This window comes from Rattus norvegicus, chromosome 20, assembly GCF_036323735.1.
Source record: "Rattus norvegicus strain BN/NHsdMcwi chromosome 20, GRCr8, whole genome shotgun sequence".
In the NCBI taxonomy this organism is placed as follows: Eukaryota; Metazoa; Chordata; class Mammalia; order Rodentia; family Muridae; genus Rattus; species Rattus norvegicus.
In genome coordinates, this window is record NC_086038.1 from 27,689,987 (window position 1) to 27,712,795 (window position 22,809).

General features: G+C 40.3%; 1 protein-coding gene across 9 annotated transcripts in view; it reads right to left on the reverse strand.

Moving 5' to 3' along the window:
* Positions 1–22,809, reverse strand: part of Septin10 (septin 10) — a 92,956-nt gene that overhangs the window by 45,125 nt on the left and 25,022 nt on the right. For all 9 annotated transcript variants that reach the window (XM_006256417.5, NM_001014033.1, XM_006256415.5 and 6 more), the window contains 6 exons: positions 15,631–15,748; positions 15,081–15,276; positions 7,174–7,360; positions 4,666–4,827; positions 2,380–2,476; positions 854–1,022 (listed from right to left, as the gene is read on the reverse strand). In XM_006256417.5, coding sequence (XP_006256479.1) covers positions 854–1,022; positions 2,380–2,476; positions 4,666–4,827; positions 7,174–7,360; positions 15,081–15,276; positions 15,631–15,748 — 929 coding nt within the window. The remainder of the gene's footprint in view (positions 1–853; positions 1,023–2,379; positions 2,477–4,665; positions 4,828–7,173; positions 7,361–15,080; positions 15,277–15,630; positions 15,749–22,809) is intronic.

Sequence of the window (22,809 nt, forward strand, 5' to 3'; positions counted from 1 at the left end):
CTATTCTAGACTGCTTTAACAAATCAGATTTGATTAAGTACATAAGGAATTAGGATTCTATATATGTACGTGTTCATTTAAAAAATTCAGGGATATCATTTGTCACCATATAAAGTTATCAAAGAAACTGAGAGCAACATTAAATGGTCTAGTCCTTTATCAAGATCTTTAGGTCTAAAATTCTTACAACTATGAGAAACAATTTGAAATGAGATTCTATACAAGGAAAAGGTACTACATGCTTGGCTAAACTTCTGTTACTCTAAATGTTCCTTCAGAAAAAGGGCAACTGATGAAGACTTGGGTAATGTGACTTGTGCAGTAATTATACTTTTATCTGATTCTGGGCACCCCTCCCCAGCCAAAAAACCAAGATGCAAACAAAAACTGAAGCGCTTCCTTCAGTTATTCATACACTAAAACTGCACATTCTAACTACTTCTTTTCCCCGTTCAGCACACTGGCAGCCTCAACACTGAACACCAGCAGCCACTACTCCCCACAGCACCTCTTCTTTACTTCTTGAGACAAGATGTTACTATATTGCCCAAGTCCACCCTGAGCAAGTAGGTTGTACAGTTCAGGCAGACCTTGAACTTGCAAGCTTCATGGAAGTTTCCCAAGTATAGTATACTATACTATAGTACAGTATAGTACAGCTGTATAAAAGGACTGTTTTTCTTAGCTCCTTTATAGTCAGACATAATCTTCAGAAGCAAAGAGATGAAGTCAAACGAATCAATTTCATAGTTAGATTTCTAAAACTCCATTCTCATCACTACAGAGGTTAAGAAAGGGTAATCCTTCCTAACTTCCTCCATTCCTGCCTTCCTCCAAAGTCCCCCTTACTTACCTGAGGGGCTTGTTCTCTGGGCCTATATCTATAAAGCCCATCTCCTGCAGTTTGCAGCGCCTGTACAGCTCATAGTGCCTCATATGCGTCTGTTCCCGCAGATCCTCCATGTTTGTGCAAATAAGCATTTCCCGCAGCTTTACAAAGTCACAGTGATTTTCATTTTCCACTAGCCAGAGGAAATAAGAAAAGCACAGTGCTGGCTTTAATTCCTGGCACAGTCAGTGCTTGTCAAATGAGGGGAAGGAAAGCACAGTGAAATGGCAAACAGCAAGATGTCACCTCTGCTCAGTGGCTACTACTATTATATACATGTAACCAAGGAAGCAATGCTTGCACTGTACACTCCCAAGCACAGGTAATACTCACTAACAGACTGAGAAGTCTGCCTCAAACATGGAAGCCAATGGATAAAGAGGAAATAGCAAAGACATATTCTTCACTGCTATATGCTCGAGTTATTTTACTCCTATGGTTAATTTACCAACTATAACTGTGGGACACTTTACACAGCACTTAAGTAAGCTTGTTTCACTCACAAGTAGTAAATTCTGTTCAGATCTGCAATGATCAGATCTTTTTCTACAACATTACATTTGTGAATTTTTATTAAGTATTATTCAAAATACAATGGAATGGTCATTCTATGTTTATGATTACCAGAGGACTATAAATAAGTATATCACGGTGATCAAGTATTTTAAATAAAATTTTAAAAATTTATCTTTGTATGTATGTATGTTTATGAGTCACATGTCACTCACTGTGTTGCACAGATTTTCCTCAAGCTTAAAACCTTCTCTCTTTAGCTCCACAAGGAGCTAGGACTAGAGGTATACCATACCCAGTTTATTTTACAGTTTAATTAAAAGTTTTCTCAATATTTTACATTCATTTAAAAATATCATCAGCTGGGCATGGTGGTATATATGCCTATAATCCCAGTACCTAGAAGAAGGGTTCACAATTTCCAGTCCAGCTAGGCTACAAAACCAAGACCACTTCATGTTATCTACTGTTGAACTGTTTATTCTCTGTTCAGGACCTCATACATGCCAGCCATTTTAACACTGAACACGAGTCACCACTCCACCCACCCATCCCACCCTACTCTATGTTTTAACTTTTTGAGACAAGATGTCACTATATCACCCAAGCTGGCCCTGATGTTTATCATGTTTAGCTTTATAGATTCAAATTCTAACCAAGGACTAGGGATGGAGCTGCTCAGAGCATGTTCTAGCATGCTCAAGCACACTGGCTGGATCTCCAGCATCAAAGAAGCAGCCACCTTCTGATATGTCCGTGTCTGTGCATCTCACCTTCTGAAGGTAACCAGCAGAAGAGACCTGGTATGACAGGGAGATGGGAAAGCTCTCCACAGACTTTGGACAAAGCACTACACAGCCAATTCCTCTGTTTATTAACTGCAATCCAAATAATTGTCATCTCAAACAATTGGCCTAATTCAATTTTGAGATCACCAGGCAACACATTTCTTTTCTGTCATAATTTATCTTATTTACCTTGTACAATACCCCAAGGGTACTGGCGAGCCTTGACCATCTTATTTCCAACTTTTATCTCATCCATACTTCCAACAACAGCAAATGGTAAATGTCCCTGGAAAGGAACCAAACATCAGTCTCATCTTTTTATACCACGATATAAGTGACTATAATATCAGTGATGAAAACAATAAGAGAATAATTAAAGAACAATTCTACTAAGCTTGGGGTATGTACTAAGAATTCTACAGTAGTCACTTTTGGACACTACAAGGAAAATTATCTACCAGGTATCTCTCACATACAAGGCACGCTGTTATTTGGAATTAAAAGAAGAAAGAAAAGGAGAAGCAGAAGAAGAATGTTGATACATGTGACACTGTCATGAACATTCTCCCCTAACAACAAAGATGTTTTAGAAACTATAAACATTACATAATATATAAAGTAATATGGTATCTGCTTTAGTATATCACATATACTAATATAAAATGATGCGCAAAAACGTTTAAAAATGATGTGAGTGTAGCAAATGCTATAGGAGTCGAGAGGAAGAGAGATTACTGAGAAGGGGAGGCACAGTCCAAGCTGGGCTAGGATCTAGGAGTTAGATCCAACCGAGTAGGAAGAGCTGGCACAGGGAGAGACTCAGTAACATGCAGCAGCTAGCTGAAGGCTAGAAGTACATAAATCTGTCTAATGGTGAGACCTGGGACAGGTTAATGAAAAAACAAATATTGACTGAATGGAGACTTCTTAATTGTCTTCTGATAAATTACTAATGAGCATGTGAATAGATATAAAGGCAATTTAACACAGGGACTCAAGATCACTGGACTTACATGATTAGGATTTAAGAGACTTCGTTTAGGGTTTCATATTTTCATGGTTGTGATGGCTAATCTTCGCTGTCACATGACTACATTTAAAATAAGCAAAGATTTAGAACCCCCTGAGTGTCTCTCAGAAAGGTTATACTGAGCGGGGAGGATGCATCCTGAACATGGGCAACACCATCATGGGCCAGGAACCCACACATAAAGGATGGACTGGGCTGAGCATCCGCATTCATCTGCGTTTCCTGTGCCCAGGGAGCTGCCCTACACTCCTGCTGCCAGGACTCACACACCATGCTGGGCTGTACTCGCAAACCACAGCCAAAATAAACTTCAGTTGCTTTTATCAGAACTTTTAACATGGGAAAGTACGTAGGACAGTGGCACATGATCAATCAGAAAGGATAAGGAAGAAGAATGGACAGCTATGGGATGCTGTTGCTAGGTGCTAGGTACCGTAACTAAGGGTTATCACTCAATCCTCACCTGAGTCAGCCCTTATGTACACTACCAACTAAATTCTGCAGACAAACTAACCGTCTCCAGAAAAAGCATGAGCCTCAAACCCACAATCCCTCAACATACAACAAAGCATTTAAAAATGTGAAACTTTGAGAAAGATAAAGAGCGTAGTCATCTTAGATACATTAAATTAAGCAAACATTTCATTTGTACAGGTGACACAGAGGCAATGAGAGTCAACATCAGCTGTAAGAGTTCTTAAAATGTCGAAATTCCAAAGTATTCCACGGGAGGCTGCACAGTCCTTCGTGTTTTAAAACAGGTCAGGAAGGAACCCTTTCTACAGCAGTGAAATATGGTTCAGCTGAAGATACACCCCAGCCTACAAATGACTGACTCACTCAATGCAGGGCGAGCATGAGGAAGCAGAGGAAGCAAAGCAACGGTAAAAGTACTCAGTATCCGTCTGTCAACAACAAGAGAAGTTTATTCTGCTGACATTTCACCTTATTTGAAGTCTTTCTGGAAAACACAAGTGAAAATCTATCTCACGGGCCTCTGCTTATAGGGTACATTCCAAGAACCCAGCCGATGCCTAAAAGTACTACCTGTGCACAGCCCCATACATGGAGTGCTTTTCCCCATTCAGCATACCTCCAAATGTTCATAAACCAGGTACCATAAGGGACCAATAACTACCCATCTAAAAGCACATGACTGTGCCTCTTTCAAAGTACTACTGTACTAGAAAGACCATTCCTCTGATGATGTCAGTTGGTACAAGGCCTGTGATGAGATTTTATCTTGCCATTCATATTGGCCCACAACTGAAAACTAGTAAGTTATGTATTTCTGCAATTTCCCATTTTCTATGTTCACAATAATAACTAAAAGCTCAGGAAACAAAGCATCAGGTAAGCAGGGCGACTGTTGAAACAACATTGATCAAAACTTGGCTCAGCTCTATCTTACAAACAGTACAGACTTAGACTCAGCGGGAGCTCACATTCATCGCTCCGTTGATCTTGGCAGTTGTGTCGTCATCCGTTGGAAACTGATATATCTGAACACCATTGATGACCAGTTCACTCATGAGCTTCATCTTAAACTTCTGGAGCTCACTTTTAGAAATTGTATCTGCCTTGGCAATAAGTGGTATAATGTTCACCTATTAAGAAAAAAAATCCACAATATCAACATGGAAGACTCGGGTTTTGTTTTTTAAGATTTATTTATTTATTTTATGTACAGCATTCTGCCTGCATATGTGACTGCAGGCCAGAAGAGGGCATCGGTTTTTAAATCCTGTCATCACAGTTTTTCCATATTTAAAAAACCTCAAACAATAAATTTTTCTGATCAGGAGTTGGCAAATTATGATCCAGGTTGCTGCCTGCTCTTCATGAGTGAATGCAACCCAAACAGCACACATGTCCACTTGCTCTGCTTTCCTGGTACACGGGATGAAGGAGTTGCCATGGGAACACAGGTGGCTGACACACTTCACTCCCTACCCAAAAAGTTTGGATCTTTCTAACCAAAATAATTACTAGTTGTCATTTAATACACGCACATGCACAATCCTCATGCATCCATTCTATGGATGCTAGCTATAACTGTAAAGGACCTCTTGTAAAATTAAGTTTTCACTTGCAGATAGGTTTAGAATCTCATTATCTTCTCTTCCCCTCAAATTTTACAACTCTATACAAACAAGGTAGGTAGAATATAATAAACTATAAGCAATATAATAAACTATAACTACTTGCTTAACTCATTAGGAACTCATATTTCTCAAGAAAACTAAGAGAACAGGTGACATTGCCCTGGGACAGGTCTAGCCTACAATACTAGACAGAAACTGCCAGTACCAGCTGAAAATATTCTGATGCACAGGAATGGCTTCCTCAGCATCCTCCAGGCCTATTGCTGCTGGAGAGGAAGAGATGTGGGGTCAGGAATACTAACTTACAAACTTAGTCCTGCATAAGATTAATGAACCCAACATAAAGTTGATGTCTCTACAAACTGAGTTTTATTTTATTATCATGTTTTTCTATTTTGAACCCAAACCCTCAGGCTAATGAACATGTGGGGTGGGGGATCATGGTGCAAGTTTCCAAAAACTGAAAGGATGTGTTTTTTAAATGTTTTTCTCTTTTCTAATTCTGCACTGACTTATTGCATGCCTCTGTATTTACCAGCCTTCTAGACACTTCTAAGGAGGTAACAATTTTAACAGCTATCTCTGAAGTGGATGTCAGAAAACAATTGTGAGTAGGTTTCAAAGTACATAGAAGTTTGGGTGCCAAGTACTGGGTTTCGAGAATCCATACAGTCAAAGTTTTCACATTGTAATTGTTTCTGAACTGCATAAATTCATTAAGTATCAATGTGTGCATGGTTCTCACAGGAAAGAGAATGGATACTGCTGAAGATGGTCATTTGTCACCATCTGAATAGACAGCAGTAACTTTCTATGTCAAGCAGCCAAGTGTTTGGTTCTGGGACAAGAGAGGAGCCTGGGAAACTGAGACCTGAGGCCACCTTCCTCTTATGTACACTGAGTTTCCTAACGTCTGCCAAAGGCCAGTGGAGAGCAGCAGTCCTACTAACCACTCCAATGACAAACTAATAACTACTAAATACATTGTGTAGCCAAGGGCAGAATCAGGTTATGGAGCCTGTCTTAAGTGTTCTTTCAAACATGCGAAAAATTCACTATTGCATTTGTTACAAAAAGCTTACAGCGGGATTGTGATGGAGACCCAGTACAGAATTTGCCCCATCACTTGAACAAAATAGAAGAGGGTAGACTCAATCGTCACGTGAATGACTCGGGCTGACAAACTTTTACTATCACCAGAAAACATCTGTTTTCAAACTCTTTGGCAGTGTATAATTTGCTACAGATGAAACATCTAGTAAGAGAGACAACCAATATTTAAAATCAGCCCTCGCTGATAACGAATTCTATGATTTTATAATGCTGTATTGTAATTTTCTCTATAATACAAAATTTCAGTTTTGATGTCAATCCTTTAAAAAGCACAAATTTAAACATGAACAGATTTCTTTGGGATTAGGACAGTAATTAGCCTTTTTCAACTTTTAAATAAATATAATCTTCAGTGAGTTAATTTGCAAAACAATAACCTCCAAAGCTTATAAATAGTGACTTGCTTCAAAAGTTCAGGAACAAATTTTCCTGGTATAGCCCAAACAAAAACATATTTCACCAAGATGAAATATTATTATTATACTTTATAATCTTTAACAATTAAGTTATTCCTCTAATTTATGTTTGAAATAAAATTGCAAAACAATTATAACATGTGTAATCACTAAACAGAGAACTTGTTTAGTATTTGTATCTCATTTTCCAGATTGAATTTCTCCAGAAAAAAAACTGTTTTAAAGATATATAGAATCCAAGCTACAAAGCCTGTCATAAAGAGACTTTACTACTTCAAGTGTACTAAAGCTGGAGAAGTTGGCTGCTTCCCTAATCCACCTTGTTGTCCAGGCTCTTCATGGTTAAGAGGTCAAGTGTCCTCAGAGAATGGCCTGTCGGAGCAATGAAGTAGAGGCACACGTGGATACGAGAGTCATGGTAGTTAAAAAGTGCACGCTTGATCTTCAGTTCTTCTTGGAGATAGGCCTCAAATTGATTATCTATGTAATCAACTATTGGTTGATAGCTGAAAAAAATAAGTATTTAAATACTTAATACAGCATAATATCTTAGTAAGGAACTTGTACAATTCTCAAGTTTCAGGTCTGTATCTTCTAGTAAGATCAGTTAATATCTATGCCAAACAAACAGGTAATTACACTGCTAACACATACCAACACGTAATATACATGCAGGACAGTAATTCTGCCAAAGCATCATGATAACCTAGTCAGAATGGTACTAAGTTCACAAAGATTCATTTCTACATACATTCATGTATTGGCTTCAGTTCTCTTAAGCCTTTTTACAGCTGCCCAAGGCAATTAGAAGTTTAACTACAATCAAAGTGACACAGGCCATACTGATTAATTGGTTGAAAAAAGGAAAAGGTATCAGGCTAAAATAATGAAGTCCAAGTGCCTGATTTTTGTTTCAGTACATCTCTAGGCAGGAAAAGCATAATGCACAGAAGAGGAAAGATCAGTATCAGCTGAAAATATCTGACTAATAATGGCTGCGTTTTCCATTAATTAGAAACAGGCCATTTATATCTTGTGCTGCATTTCTTGCCCAGATAACCCCCATATTCCCTCTGGCCGTCTCAGACTATTCATTGCTGGAAACATAAGTCAAATCAGTGTGCTCAGGATGAGTCTGTCAACATCTCACATCATTTGGATATGCTAAGCCATTGCTTATGTAACTTATCGTATGTGTTCATGTGTGCAAGTGCACACTTGTGCCCTGTACACAGAACCTCAGGAGCCAGCTGCCTTGTTTATTGCTATAAGACTCATTGGCCTGGGTCATGCAGATTCTGCTAGGCTGGCTGGCCAGCAAGCCCCAAGCATCCTGTCCCCAACTCCCCAGCACTGGGATTACAAACAAGGATGTGCCACTGTGCCCCCTACTCCCTGCTTCTGGATGGTTCTGGATAGATTCAGAGCATCACACTTAAGCACTTTACCGACTGGATTACCTCCCCAGCCCTGCCACCTTTCTACTTTCAAGCAACATCATTAAATGAGCCAGGCCCCTAAATAGCACATCAAACATTCTGAAGATTTAAACAATTAAAGCTCCCATAGAAACACCTATCAATCATGAAGATATTCTATAGTTCAAAAACAGTTCCTGTGCTAACCCACTTTGCTGTCCAGGTTCTGGACACTCAATGGACATCTTTGTAACCCTACAGGAGAACAGTGAAAGTTAACTTTACAAACATAAGATAAAATTGAATTCTTTTATAATTGTCTGATAATTCTAGTCCTTAGAGACTTGTAAAATCTCCACTACCCACAGAAAACAGTTTAAAGAGAAAGCCGGCATCTTCATAATTCTGGTTTCTATAAGAATTAACAAAATACCTTGAACACTAAAAGAACTGACACCATCAGAAAGATTACTATCAACACCAAGAAAGGTTCCTTAGAATGCTGGTCTAAATATAACTTGGTAATATTCCCTTCCAAAAAAAATGAAATAGCAAAAATCTTTAAGTACATATTTGACATAAAAATTTCAAAGAAGCATTGATTAATGATTTAAAATAGGTCAGTAATGATTTATAATATGACCTAATTAACCACATAGATCTTAAGGTTTTTCAAAAATAAAACTATAGATATTGTTAATTAAATAAACAGGGATTCTTCCATAGCAGTTTATCCTGTTTCTAACTCCAGTGACTAGAAAACACCATTTCAATGAGAAGACAGCGACTTAACATCAACTCATATCCTCACTCCATGTGAGAAAGCCAACTCCTGACATTAATGCTACTCTGCTATGCCTGCAGACAGGAGCCTGGCATAACTGTGTCCTGAAACCACCATCCAGCAGCAGATGGAGGCAGATGCAGAGACCCACAGCCACACGTCAGGGGGCGCTCAGGGAGTCTTGTGTCAGAGTGGGGAACAGAAGTGAACAGGTCCAAGGACAGCACAAGAAGACCTACAACGTCAATTAAGCTGGGACTATGGGAGTTCACAGAGCTGGACCTTGGCACCCTACAAATTCGTAGTAAATGTACAGTTTGATCTTCATTTGGGTCCCCTAACAAGTGGAACAGGGCTGTCTCAGTCTCTGTTCCCTACCATTGGATCTCCTACCCCCACCTCGTACCACCTGGTCGGACCTTGGTGGCAAAGGATGTGCCTAGACCTGCTAGGACTAGATACCCCAGGGTCGGGTGGTATCAAAGATGATGCTTGCTGGGAAGAGTGATTTGTAACTGTGGGACTGAGAAGGAAGGAGAGAGGGGGCTGTAATCTGGATGTAAAGTGAATAAAAAAGGAAATACTTTTAAGTAAGACAGAATCCTGTTATAAAATATAGTAAGATTTTGTTCTAGGGTAAAAGAGTGTTTTAAAATGGAAAATGAAAGATAAGGACAAAATTGGAAAGGATTTTTAGAAAATAAAAAGTAGTTTGTAAAAAAAAATAACAAAAAACAAAACAAATAACCTAGAAAGTCCTTTGTAAAGTGGTTATGTGGGCTAGAGGGTTGACTCAGTATTGATGAGCGGTTGCTGCTCTCAGAGAAGAGAACTGTGTTCAATTCCCAGAACCTCCATGGTGGCTCGCAACATCTGGAACTACATTTCCAGTAGATCCAATCCTTTCTTCAGCCCTCTACCAGGGACATAAATATATGCAGGCAAAATACTCATATGTACAAAATAAAAATTAAAAACTTAAAAACAAATTTAAAAACTTGTGAATGGTTACAGCCAGCAAACATCATGCCCACATTCTATTCTATAAAGCTAGGAAACTATAACTTCTGTGACTATAACTTCTGTGACTGTAACTTCTGTGACTGTAACTTCTGTGACTGTGAAGACCTCTTTTGTGACTGTGAAGACCTCTATTAACAGGAATGTGAGGGGCTGGGGATTTAGCTCAGTGGTAGAGCGCTTACCTAGGAAGTGCAAGGCCCTGGGTTCGGTCCCCAGCTCCGAGAAAAAAAAAAAACAAAACAGGAATGTGAGAGTTAGGGTACCTTACACCCTTCTGCATAGCTACCATCCATATCTCTGTGTGTGACCCAGTGTCCTTGGGTGTCCCTTTAAAATGTACAAAGACATTTCTAGCCTCTAGCAAACCAAAGGTTGAGCACCACTAGACACTATCTGACACTTGTGACAGTTTTGCTCACGTGCTGTAACCTGCGCCACGACTTTCTCTGCTCTGTTGGGGTACAGATGCTACCAAGCTGTTACCGTGCTGGAACATGGTATTTGTGGTGACCTGAATCTATCTTCCGCAGTCACTCAGATTAAGCTCCAGAACAAATGATCTCTGTGAGGTTTTTCTTTTACCCCACTAACACACTAACACAGAAAGTTGGAGCAGCATACAATTAACTCTTGCTCAAGGACCAGATCTAGTTGGGCACCTGTTCTTATACATAAATGTTTCACTGATGCACAGCCATGGCCATCTATTGTGCATTGTCCCTTGCTACCTTCATAGCAAACGGCAGAGCAAAGCAGTTCATAAACAAGACACAGCCCACACAGCTCTAAATATTTCTCTTTGTCCTGTATAGAAAAAGATTACCAAGTTCTGTAAGTGTTGATTCCAATTCTATCATGAGATGATTTATTAATCCAATTACTGTACTTTACTAATGAACTCATTGGGCAAGAAGAAGAAATCAAAACCTAGGATCCTCAATTGTGGGATTCCAATGAGCGAACTCCTCACACATTGAGCCGTGACCCTAAAAGCCTACGCTGTCAGGATGATGATGAACCAGGAATAAACCTACAACTTCCCCTCTTCTCAAAGACCCGGAGGGGTGCTTGTTGCTTTCTAACTAAAAGGAATGGAGAAAACAACACATCCTTGGGAGCTTCTGCCCAAAATACCAGCCTTGCATATAATGCAAGACATCTCTGATTCTGGGAATCTCAAAGCATGAAATGGGTTCAGTGGTTCCTCAAGAACTAATGTCAGAGAAAGCTACTGCAAGCAAACCCAAGTCTGTCCAACAGAAGATATCTTTACATTAGACCTCAAAGTATCCCTGCAAAGAATACCCAAAAGCCACAAGAAATGTATATATACATACACATATGTAAGGTGCATATCAAAATATATAAAAAGGAATAACCATAAATGAAAATCTTCTAAAATTTTTACCAAAATTATAAACTACAGTTTTACAATAGGAACAAAATGAAAAGTAGATCATTGATAAAAACAAAACTAATAAAAAAGTGATCTTACAAATACACGTATGAATAGGAACCATACAAAATGTCCAAATTTGAAAACTAGTAACAAAAATTAAGATATTAAGTTTAGCAGTAATTTAGACAACAGAAAAACAGTGAAGAGACAGAATCATAGACACAAAAGGAAAAAGACGGCTGAGATAGAAATCGGTAAATGGTGGGGCAGGAAAAAGAGTGAACAGAACCCAGTGGATCTCTGGAGGAGAGTAAATGCATGATAATCTGAATCTGTGGAGCCCCACACTGGGGAGAAAGCTCTGCAGATCCAGCTGGCCTTCTGTGAGTCTAACTAGGCAGATGTGATAAATATATGTACGCATGCTTGGCAGCAAAGTACTTAAAGATCACTGGTATGTCCTGTATTGGGGAATGTGCTGGTGAATCACAACACTAATGTTTCTTTAAAGCCATATTTCAAATTGTGTGCTGAAGTCAAAAATTATTCTAGAAGACGTATGCATTACTTGAGGTCAGGACATGGCTCAGCAGTAAGCGCACTTGCTGCTCTTGCACAGGATCCAGGTTCAGTTCCCAGGACCCAGGGGGCAGCTCCAATCGCCTGTACCTCCAGTTCCAGGGGATCCAGGGCCCTCATCTGGCCTCTACAGGCACCAGGAATAGATGTATATACACATATATACAAGCAAAACACTCAACTGTGTATTACTAAAGCTTAGTTAAAAAGAACTATAAAGGGTTGGGTTCAGTGCAAGCGCAAGGCCCTGGGTTCGGTCCCCAGCTCTGGAAAAAAAAAGGAAGAAAAGGAAAAAAAGAACTATAAAAAGCATGGTAAAATACCTAATTCAGAGAAACGGCTCATTTATGGGACTGAATTTGAGTGGATGACTGAGGTAGATTCCAACTGTTCTATGCTAGATGGTATTTTTACATAAAATATCTATTTACTCTAATAACAGAGGAAACAACAAAGAAAGTGTGAAAAGCAAGCTAAGTTTATTTCAGCTCACTATAGATAGAAAGTCATGCATATGTGGGTCTTAGTCTACAGTCTGCAACTATTTATTCAGGTGAATAAATGGCCCTGAGGTTAAGCTCATTTTAAGATATTCTTACTTACATACAACTTAGTCCTAAGCTGGTATAACCATTAATAATAGCATTTAAAGTGAGGCACCCTAGGTCTCTGTGCTGCTCTTTTACTTCTAGGGAGGGGAGTGAGAGCCCCACGAGTCATTTCCCAATGGGCTGAAAGGCCACACCCTAACCTGGATTACAGGACTCAGCTTATACAAAAAGACTCTGGAAAACAGATTGTAATAATGAAACCATATATATTCCAAAAGGAAAAAGAATGAAAAGTTATACCAAAATATCCCTTCCTTTCTCTGAGGTCCAAAAATCTAACCTCTATAACACTACTGAAGAAAAATGGACAAGAAATGACATAAAACAAGCTAGAATTTCATTATTAAAAATTTTGATACAGATTCATCTAGACTAGTGCTTCTCAATCTTCCTAATGCTGCAACCACTTAATATAGTTCCACATGTCATGGTGACAGCCAAACATAGAATCATTTTTTGATGCTACTTCATAACTGTAATTTTGCTGTTACGAATTATAATGTAAATATCTGTTTTTCCAATGGTCTTAGGCAACCCCTGAGAAAGATCATTTGACTACCAAAGGAAATGCTACCCACAAGTTAAAAAGCACTGATCTGGACAGTTTTCACTGGAGAATATTTCCACTGAGTTAGTGAGCTTACAGAGGTACATGTTATCCTGTTTTGTCAGATTGCTTGTGCCTCTGCAATGGGACCTGGGCATCTGCAGGTAGGTTACCGGTCATGCTCATGAGATGTGTTGCTAGCCCAGTCATGTTTACTAGGAGTTTAGTTTCATTTCACTGTCACCCACACTTGGTTAATTTCAGATCATGTAGGAAGAACATTTAGGAGACTTGGTATTGCTTTTTAAGGCTAGAGTGATACTAATTCAGTGGTAACTGAGGGTTCACTGGGGTCTTAGTGGTAGTGTGTGACTATTTTTAAGTCCCAAGCTAGGGAAGGAAGGGGTCAGGTTCTGGGGATCATGGGACCAGGTTTTGAGACAACAGGATCCATTAACAGAGCTATGGTACTACTGAGGCAGGGTCGGGGAGTAAGGGAACTCACCAAGGAAGCCTATGAATACAGCTCACTGCTGGGCCTGAATTGAAGGAAAGGTGTTGTGGAATGAGAGGTGGAGAGTTCATCAAAAATGCCTGCCATGTGGCTTTGTCTGACTCTGAACCTAAGAAGACTGTCTGATGGGATTTAAGGTCTCTTTAATTAGAGGGACCTCAGGCCTGGTACTGCAAACCTAGCCAAGAACCCAAATGAGACATATAAAACACAATTCAAGGTCCAGGGACACCACAGAGGAAGGCGTGGAAAGACCTGGGCCTGAGAACCAGAACTGCCCTGAAATAGCACCTTTTGTTCATAGACAGGTGGTTGCATCTTGTAGGAAATGACTCTGATGCTTTGATCTGGAATCTGTTTGCTGGCACTCAATTGGGTTTTGACCTATCAATAAAGTTGCCAGTAGCCAATGACTGAGCACGGGGAGGGACACTGATAGCAGTTAAGGGTGATACTGCAGAGAGAATCAGGGACTGGGAGAAAGGAGGAGGAGACAAAGTAACTGAGGAGATAAGGTCAACCAGTATGTGAGTTTCCAGATAAGTCCTGGGGGAGCAAGGGAAGATTAGGAGTGCCGAATCACTGAGTCAGCCAAGGCATTTTGTGTGTGTTTTCTATTTGCAGATCCAAGATAGCTCTTGGGCAGGTGTGTGCATGGAACTGGGCAGGAACACAAAACAGGCTGCCCAAACTCCAGAACAGCACCTATGAACTCTCAACATCTATCCACATAGACCACAGCAGTCAACATTCCTGTGCTAATGGTAAAATACACACACACACACACACACACACACACACACACACACACACACACACACACCAGCAAACAAAGAAGAGGACATAAATCTGGGAGGGAATGCGAGAAGGGGCTTGTTAGAGGTCAGGGAGAGAAGGCTGAATATGGTCAAGTGCACTGTACTCATTATGAATGTCTGAATATGTTTCCAACAATATTTAATAATGTAACCGGCTATTTTGGTGGGAATTTGATAGAAGAAAAATTAATTTATAGACAATATATATATAAAAACACTAGCCCTTTTATGTTTTAAATATTCTTGCTTAACAAGGTTAAGTCTAAGTATTAGTGAAAATAATCATTAAAAATACACTAGAGAATAGAAAATATTTATAACTATTTTTATTAAACATGTACTTTAATGCTGTGATTTACTTATTCTAAATAAAAACAATTAGAAATTGTCAATAAAAACAAAACACTGATTAGTTGCTAAACAAGAAAGAAAAAATGACAGCTCAAAAGGAAAAAGGCAGTCTTCACCCTGAAGTAAAGTTGTTGTTATCACAAGGAAGATTACAAACAAACAAACAAGTAAACCACACGTACCTCTCTTCTTTATTTATTTGGTCACCAAAGCCCACTGTATTTACAATGGTCAGTTTCAAGCGAACATTGCTTTCCTGGAGTTCATACGTCTGAGCTCTAAGTCTAACACATGGACAAAAGTGTGAGGATTCAAGTTCTTCAAAATTGGTATTAAACAATGTGTTAATCAGTGTTGATTTTCCAATTCCAGTCTCCCCTAGAAGAAAGAAAGCACATTTTTACATGTGCAGAGGATCAATGGGAAGAATCACATATGCAAACTCTAGGATGGCTTCAAGGAGTCTACTTCAAAGGCTACATGGCTATAAAAGATTTGGGCTAATGCTGGTCTTAAGTAACTAGAAAAACAATGATTATACATGCCAAGTTACTCTGCCCTCTAAAAGTTTAAAAAAAAAGTTTGAAGTTAAGCAAACTAGAATTTAAACAATTCATAAAATCCAGAGCTGTTAATCTGCTTAGACAAGCACCATTCTGCTAACACCAAGAATGAATTGAGCACAGGAACATAAATGTTGAAAACCATAGAGAAAGAGTTACTGGCACTCACCCACACAGAGAATATTAAAACAGAAGCCTTGCTCAATGGATCTATCGACCAGCTGATCAGGTAAACTTTCGAAACCAACATGGCCACACATAGTCAAGGAACGGGTATGTTCTTTTTTCTGAAGGAAATCAAAACAAATAACTTCAATTATATATTTTATATTTGGTATTTAATTATTGTAGGATATAAGCACACTTGAAAAACTAAATATAATTTATCAAAGCAGCTGAAGAGTTGTGACTTCTATTTCTGACTAAAGATAAAGTGATAAGTAACTTTGTGAACTCTGTCAAGCCTCCCGAAGCACTCACTTCTCACTCCTTTATAGGACCAAAACCCACGATTTTTAACATTAAAACAAGTGACCTCCAAAACCAAGAAAACATCCAAGTAAACTATGCATATTCACTGATAAAAATGAATTCACTGCCATTAAACATACTTACATATAAATTTTTAATAACTAAGAAAATCCTGAAGGAACAGAGGTATGGATAGTGGAACATTTATATTCTGAATTATAAGAGTATATCTGTACTTCGTATTACAGAAAAGAATCCACACATATACATTATAATTATACACACATACACAGCTAACATTTTGTGTGAAATGCTAACATAGATGGAGCTGTGAGAGGCTTAGTTGCTTTGACAATATGCAAACTCAAGAAGACACAGAGTGAGAGAGAGAGAGATAGAAGGTAATGAAGAGAAAATGCAGGAGACAATAGGAAGGGAGGCACCCACATATGAATCTCAGAGACAAGGCTCACCATGTGACCAGAGGGACAGAGTAAACTTTGGAATGATGCCTTTGCTCCTTTTCTCCATAAAGTGTATATGAGCTGGAGCTCTCAGAAGGGGAAATAAAGGAGGGAAAGGGAAAGGAAAGAGGAGAGACAACACTCCTGTCAAAGATGCCACAAGACCAAATGATGGCATTTTGGTGCTATGGAGACCTGAAATGTTGTGAACTGGAACCACATTATCCTTGACTATGCTAGGTCCCTTTGAAAGCTATCCATGCCTGCCTGTGTCTGAACTCATGTCCTGGTGACTAAACTTTACAAGCTAAGAATGTCCGTAGCAGTAAGGATGTTTGAAAAAGCTGGAAGGAGTCATCTTTTTTAATTTATATGTCTGAGTGTGTGTGTGTGTGTGTGTGTGTGTGTGTGTGTGTGTGTGTGTGTGTGTGTGTATAAATAAGTTATGAAACAGACTGACAATGCAATCCACAAGAGCCATAGACGACAAAACAAAAACTCCAGTCCTGGGCATAAGAAACCCCTTTTCTGTTTCTAACAACAACAACAAAAAAATGTTCTTGTGGTACATGTAATACTATGTTATAAATCAAGTTTCTAATAGCTATAAACATAATAAATATTAAAATATTTTGTTGATTTTGGTTTGCAAGTGAGTTGTGCTACTCTTTTTGTAAGTGTGCAATGGTCTATTTGCCAACAAGCCTCTGCTGTTAGCCTTTTCCACCTACTGTTTTCTGTCCTCATTTTGGTTTTTCTTTTCTCTCTCTCTTGGTCCAGATAATGTAACCATTTGCTGTCTCCTTCAGTTTCTTGAAAAGAAATATCCTTTTGTGTTCCAGACTGCAGGAGTTTTTCTGCCTTTCCTGCTCACAAGATAATTTACTGCTCAAGGTCTTTGCTGAAATGTATCATTCCCTAACTCTCATGCTCCAGTGAAAAGAAAAAGGGTAAAGGGACGCTTTAAAACTCCATGGAGCAATAAGGTCTATGTAAGAATTACAACAAAAAATTGGAGTCTTAATAATAATTGTACAAATATTACTTTGCTGTATTATGTCAAGTATGTGACTGGATTCAATGTTAAGAGAAATTAAATAAACAATAACAAGTATAAGTTTATATTTTAGGTAAAATGAGGAAAAATAAATATTTTGGATAAGGATGCATCCTTTTTCTACAATAAATTAAGATTTTGTCCAAAATAAAGAGGTAGAACAAAATTAAGAGTTCACAACTAAGTTGCAAAGAGTTTGATTAAGTTACATGAGGGAATTGGGGTAAGACTATGCCTGAGGATTAAAGGTTACTATAATTCAATACCCTTGAGACAAAATGAATGCCTGATTACAAGACGGTTTTCTTTTTTTTTCCCTCCATCTTTATTAACTTGGGTATTTCTTATTTACATTTCTTTTTCTTTTTCTTTTTTTCGGAGCTGGGGACCGAACCCAGGGCCTTGCACTTGCTAGGCAAGTGCTCTACCACTGAGCTAAATCCCCAACCCCCTCTTATTTACATTTCGATTGTTATTCCCTTTCCTGGGCCAACATCCCCCTAACCCATCCTCCTCCTCTTCTATCCCTTCCCCCCCCCTTCTATCTGGGTGTTCCCCTCCCCATCCTCCCCCCATTACCACCCTCCCCCCAACAATCACCTTCACTGGGACTGAAGTGAAGTCTTGGCAGGACCAAGGGCTTCCCCTTCCACTGGTGCTCTTACTAGGATATTCATTGCTACCTATGAGGTCGGAGCCCAGGGTCAGTCCATGTATAGTCTTTGGGTAGTGGCTTAGTCCCTGGAAGCTCTGACAAGACAGTTTTCTTAAATGTCAATCTGTTCTCAGTAAGGCTCTCCCCATTGAGTAAAACCTGTACTTACTGGATTGCCCCTGTATTAATAGTAGCAAAAAAGTTCTACTTCAAAGAATTCTTCATGCCTGAGGCATTCCTGCTAAACTACACAATAACTAAAACTATGTGCTCATAAACCTTGGTAACCAGGCATTTCCACCACTGCCCCCAGGGACCCAGCGACAGCAGAAGTCACCACTGACTGCCAAGATGAGACACGCTGCCACTGTTGCCAGGAGTGGCACATCCATCCCCTGCGCATGCATTATATCCCCTTCCTCTCCATGCTCTTTTTCCCTCTACCCTGACCCAAAGGCAGTCTCCATATTCCCACTCCCCAACAAAGTTTGTGGCTTCCTTAGCCTAAGACATTTCCATTAGGTCTTCTAAATCTAAGCTCTACTGTTTTGAAAAATTCTATTTATGTCTATATGAAGCAAGTACTAAAAATAAAATAAAAAGTCTACAAAGGGAGAAATAGAAAAATTGCGAAAGAGACTTAAATGGGAAGTGGGACGCGGATGAATATGAAGGGACAGGGAAGAGAGAGAATAAATAAGACTAAGGATGCTTGAAAGAGCCACAGGGAAACACTGTTTTACAAGTTTACTTAAAACATATGCACACACACACACACACGCACACACACGCACACGCACACACACACACACACACGCACACACACGCACACACACGCACACACACGCACGCACGCACACGCACGCACACACACGCACACACACACACACGCACATGCACACACTTCCTTTAGAGGCATTGCAGGTGTGGCTATGTCACATGTGCATTGATACATCTACACTTTGTGTTCCAGCCTATACAGCTGAATGATGAGCAGCCTAACATTCCCTGAAAAAGCAAACCTGAAATGACCACCAGTCCAGAGCCAGGGGGCACTGACAGGGAGCTAGTTTGAGGCAACTACCATAGTCTAGTATCATGCAGGTTTGGCAGGGTGGAGCATACCCAAGATGACCCCTGCGGGGCACCACTATACATGAACAGAGCATAGCACTCCTGAGACCACTCCTGAGGTAACCCCAGACACTCAGAGACCCCAGGTGCCACTAAGGAGCAAGTAAGCTGTAGAGAAAGTAAGAGAAAGAGAAGCAGAAGGATGTGGGCAAAATGAAGAGAGGCAGAACTGAAAACTTGAGCATACTGAAGAACAGCCTGATGTGAGTAGCTGGTGAAGCCACCTGTGCTGCCACCAGGGGCCACATCTTGGTCTGTGGCCCTGCAGCAGCATGGATCTGTTACCACCAAAGGCCAGGTGGGTGTCCCTGGTTTGGGCTGCTGCCCAGGGACATGTTGATGTCTAAGGCTATGAAGACCTGACCCCACCCCTCACCTGACATCATGGAAGAGCTGGCCCCGAGGGCATGAAAAGCAGAGAGCTGATCTCACCCCTAGCTAGCTGCTGTATTCAGGAGAGCTGCCTATGCACAACGTAGGAGTTTCCAGTCAGAGACTGGTCCTACTCATCTCATATGTGATGGCACAGACGAGAGGGAGAGAGGGAGGGAGGGAGGGACGGAGGGACGAAGGGAGGGAAAGTCAGACAGACAGAGACAGAGAGCTTCCTCCTCCCTCAGTCCTAACACCAGCAGCAAGCAAGAGCAAAGCTGACCCTGCCCCCTCACCGACAGCAGCACTTAGAAGAAGGGTCCTGGGCCTTGCCTGGACAGTATTGCTGACCCTGGTGGCAGGGTAAACCAGCCTTAAAAATGTGAAAATGGGAGAGCAGGCCCTGCACCTTGCCTGGGTAGCACAGTAGAGCTGTGGCCCTGAGGGTGTGAGTATAGGAGAGCAGGCCCTACCTCTTGTCTGCTGGGCAGTGAAGCCAATGAGGGACAGATGCCCTCCTCTCTTCCCATCTATGGCAGACAGGAAAGCTGGCCCCAGGGATCATGAAAGTTTCCACTGGCCATGTCATCAGCTACAATACTCAGGAGAGCAGGCCCTGCACCACACCTAGGCAGCAGGGTAGAGCTGGCCCTGGTTGCAGGGGGAGGGGCAGAGAAGATGGGGAATGGGGGTGGGGGTTGCTGGTGAGCCAGTCCCACGGGCATGGGAGCAGAAAAGTCAGATACCGCTCAGGCCTAGACCCAGGGCTTGAATCAGCCCATCCCAACGTCTACTACACTGAGGAACTGATAGATACATAAAGGGGCCAGTCCTGCAGACCCCAAACTACAGGATCTCCATGACGCAAGATGAGAACAGGACATCTGAGAGGAGTCCTACTGAGGTTCCAGTATTGACAGAGTAGTAGAAGTCAGAGGCCACTTACCAGAAAAAGGAGTCATTGCAATGAACATTTGTCAGCAAAGGCATGTGAACAAAAGGGTAAATTGTGGGACACAGTGACACATCACAACTTCCACAACAAGATTTTTTTTGTGTGTTGTGGGGCACTGCATGGGTGGAGGGTGGGTACAAATGCAGGGGGAGATGACTGGGAGGATTGGGGTTCATGATATAAAATTCACACACACACACAAAAAAAAACAATGAAAAGTTTTTAAATTACTTGTGTGTGTGTGTGTGTGTGTGTGTGTGTGTGTGTGTGTGTGTGTACATACTGACACCATACACAAATCCAGGTGATTTCATCAACAAAATAAGACACTACAGCCAACATACATACCTCAATCACAAAGAAAAGGACCCTACTGTGTACTTCTAACTAGCTCCTACTACTGGGTACTTCTAACTAGCTCCTACTACTGGGTACTTTTAACTAGCTCCTACTACTGGGTACTTTTATCTAGTTCCTACTACTGGATACTTTTAACTAGCTCCTACTACAGAACTCGAGGAAATAAACTTTAGATTCATTTCTTAGACCAAACGTGCCATCTTCTGAAGATAAACCCACATGGGTTTAAAATACAATCTAGATTCCATTCATCTTCAAATGCATTGATGACTGAGTACAGAAGTATTTCTAACTCATTTTTACAGTTTATCTCAGATATATCATAATTGGCTTGATATATGCCTAACTCTTAAAAATAATACTAATTTTGCTTTTGATAAACCTACAAATGAGGATGATACTATGTCCTTTCATTAAATCACATTTTTGTAATAATTGTTTGGTTGCCCGAATCTCCTACCTTACTTTAGCATAGTTTTCATACTTAAAAAGATTCAAAACATTCACTGTCTTTATAAAAGAACTTCATTAATCAGAATAATTTGGATTTTAAAATAATCTAGTTTTTAAGTTAAAAAATGTATTTTAGACTAGGGAAGCATCTCGAACACATGGGCACTGGAAAAAATTTCCTGAACAAAACACTAATGGCTTATGCTCTAAGATCAAGAATCGACAAATGGGATCTCATAAAACTGCAAAGCTTCAGTAAGGCAAAGGACACTGTGGTTAGGACAAAACGGCAACCAACAGATTGGGAAAAGATCTTTACAACAGATAGAGGCCTTATATTCAAAATATACAAAGAACTCAAGAAGTTAGACCACAGGGAGACAAATAACCCTATTAAAAAATGGGGTTCAGAGCTAAACAAAGAATTCACAGCTGAGGAATGCCGAATGGCTGAGAAACACCTAAAGAAATGTTCAACATCTTTAGTCATAAGGGAAATGCAAATCAAAACAACCCTGAGATTTCACCTCACACCAGTGAGAATGGCTAAGATCAAAAACTCAGGTGACAGCAGATGCTGGCGAGGATGCGGAGAAAGAGGAACACTCCTCCATTGTTGGTGGGATTGCAGACTGGTACAACCGTTCTGGAAATCAGTCTGGAGGTTCCTCAGAAAATTGGATATTGAACTGCCTGAGGATCCAGCCATACCTCTCTTGGGCATATACCCAAAAGATGCCCCAACATATAAAAAAGACACGTGCTCCACTATGTTCATCGCAGCCTTATTTATAATAGCCAGAAGCTGGAAAGAACCCAGATGCCCTTCAACAGAGGAATGGATACAGAAAATGTGGTACATCTACACAATGGAATATTACTCAGCTATCAAAAACAATGACTTTATGAAATTCATAGGCAAGTGGATGGAATTGGAAAATATCATCCTGAGTGAGGTAACCCAATCACAGAAAGACATACATGGTATGCACTCATTGATAAGTGGCTATTAGCCCAAATGCTTGAATTACCCTAGATGCCTAGAACAAATGAAACTCAAGACGGATGATCAAAATGTGAATGCTTCACTCCTTCTTTAAAAGCGGAACAAGGATACCCTTGGCAGGGAATAGAGAGGCAAAGATTAAAACAGACACAGAAGGAACACCCATTCAGAGCCTGCCCCACATGTGGCCCATACATATACAGCCACCCAATTAGACAAGATGGATGAAGCAAAGAAGTGCAGGCCGACAGGAGCCGGATGTAGATCTCTCCTGAGAGACACAGCCAGAATACAGCAAACACAGAGGCGTATGCCAGCAGCAAACCACTGAATTGAGAATAGGACCCCCGCTGAAGGAATCAGAGAAAGAACTGGATGAGCTTGAAGGGGCTGGAGACCCCATATGTACAACAATGCCAAG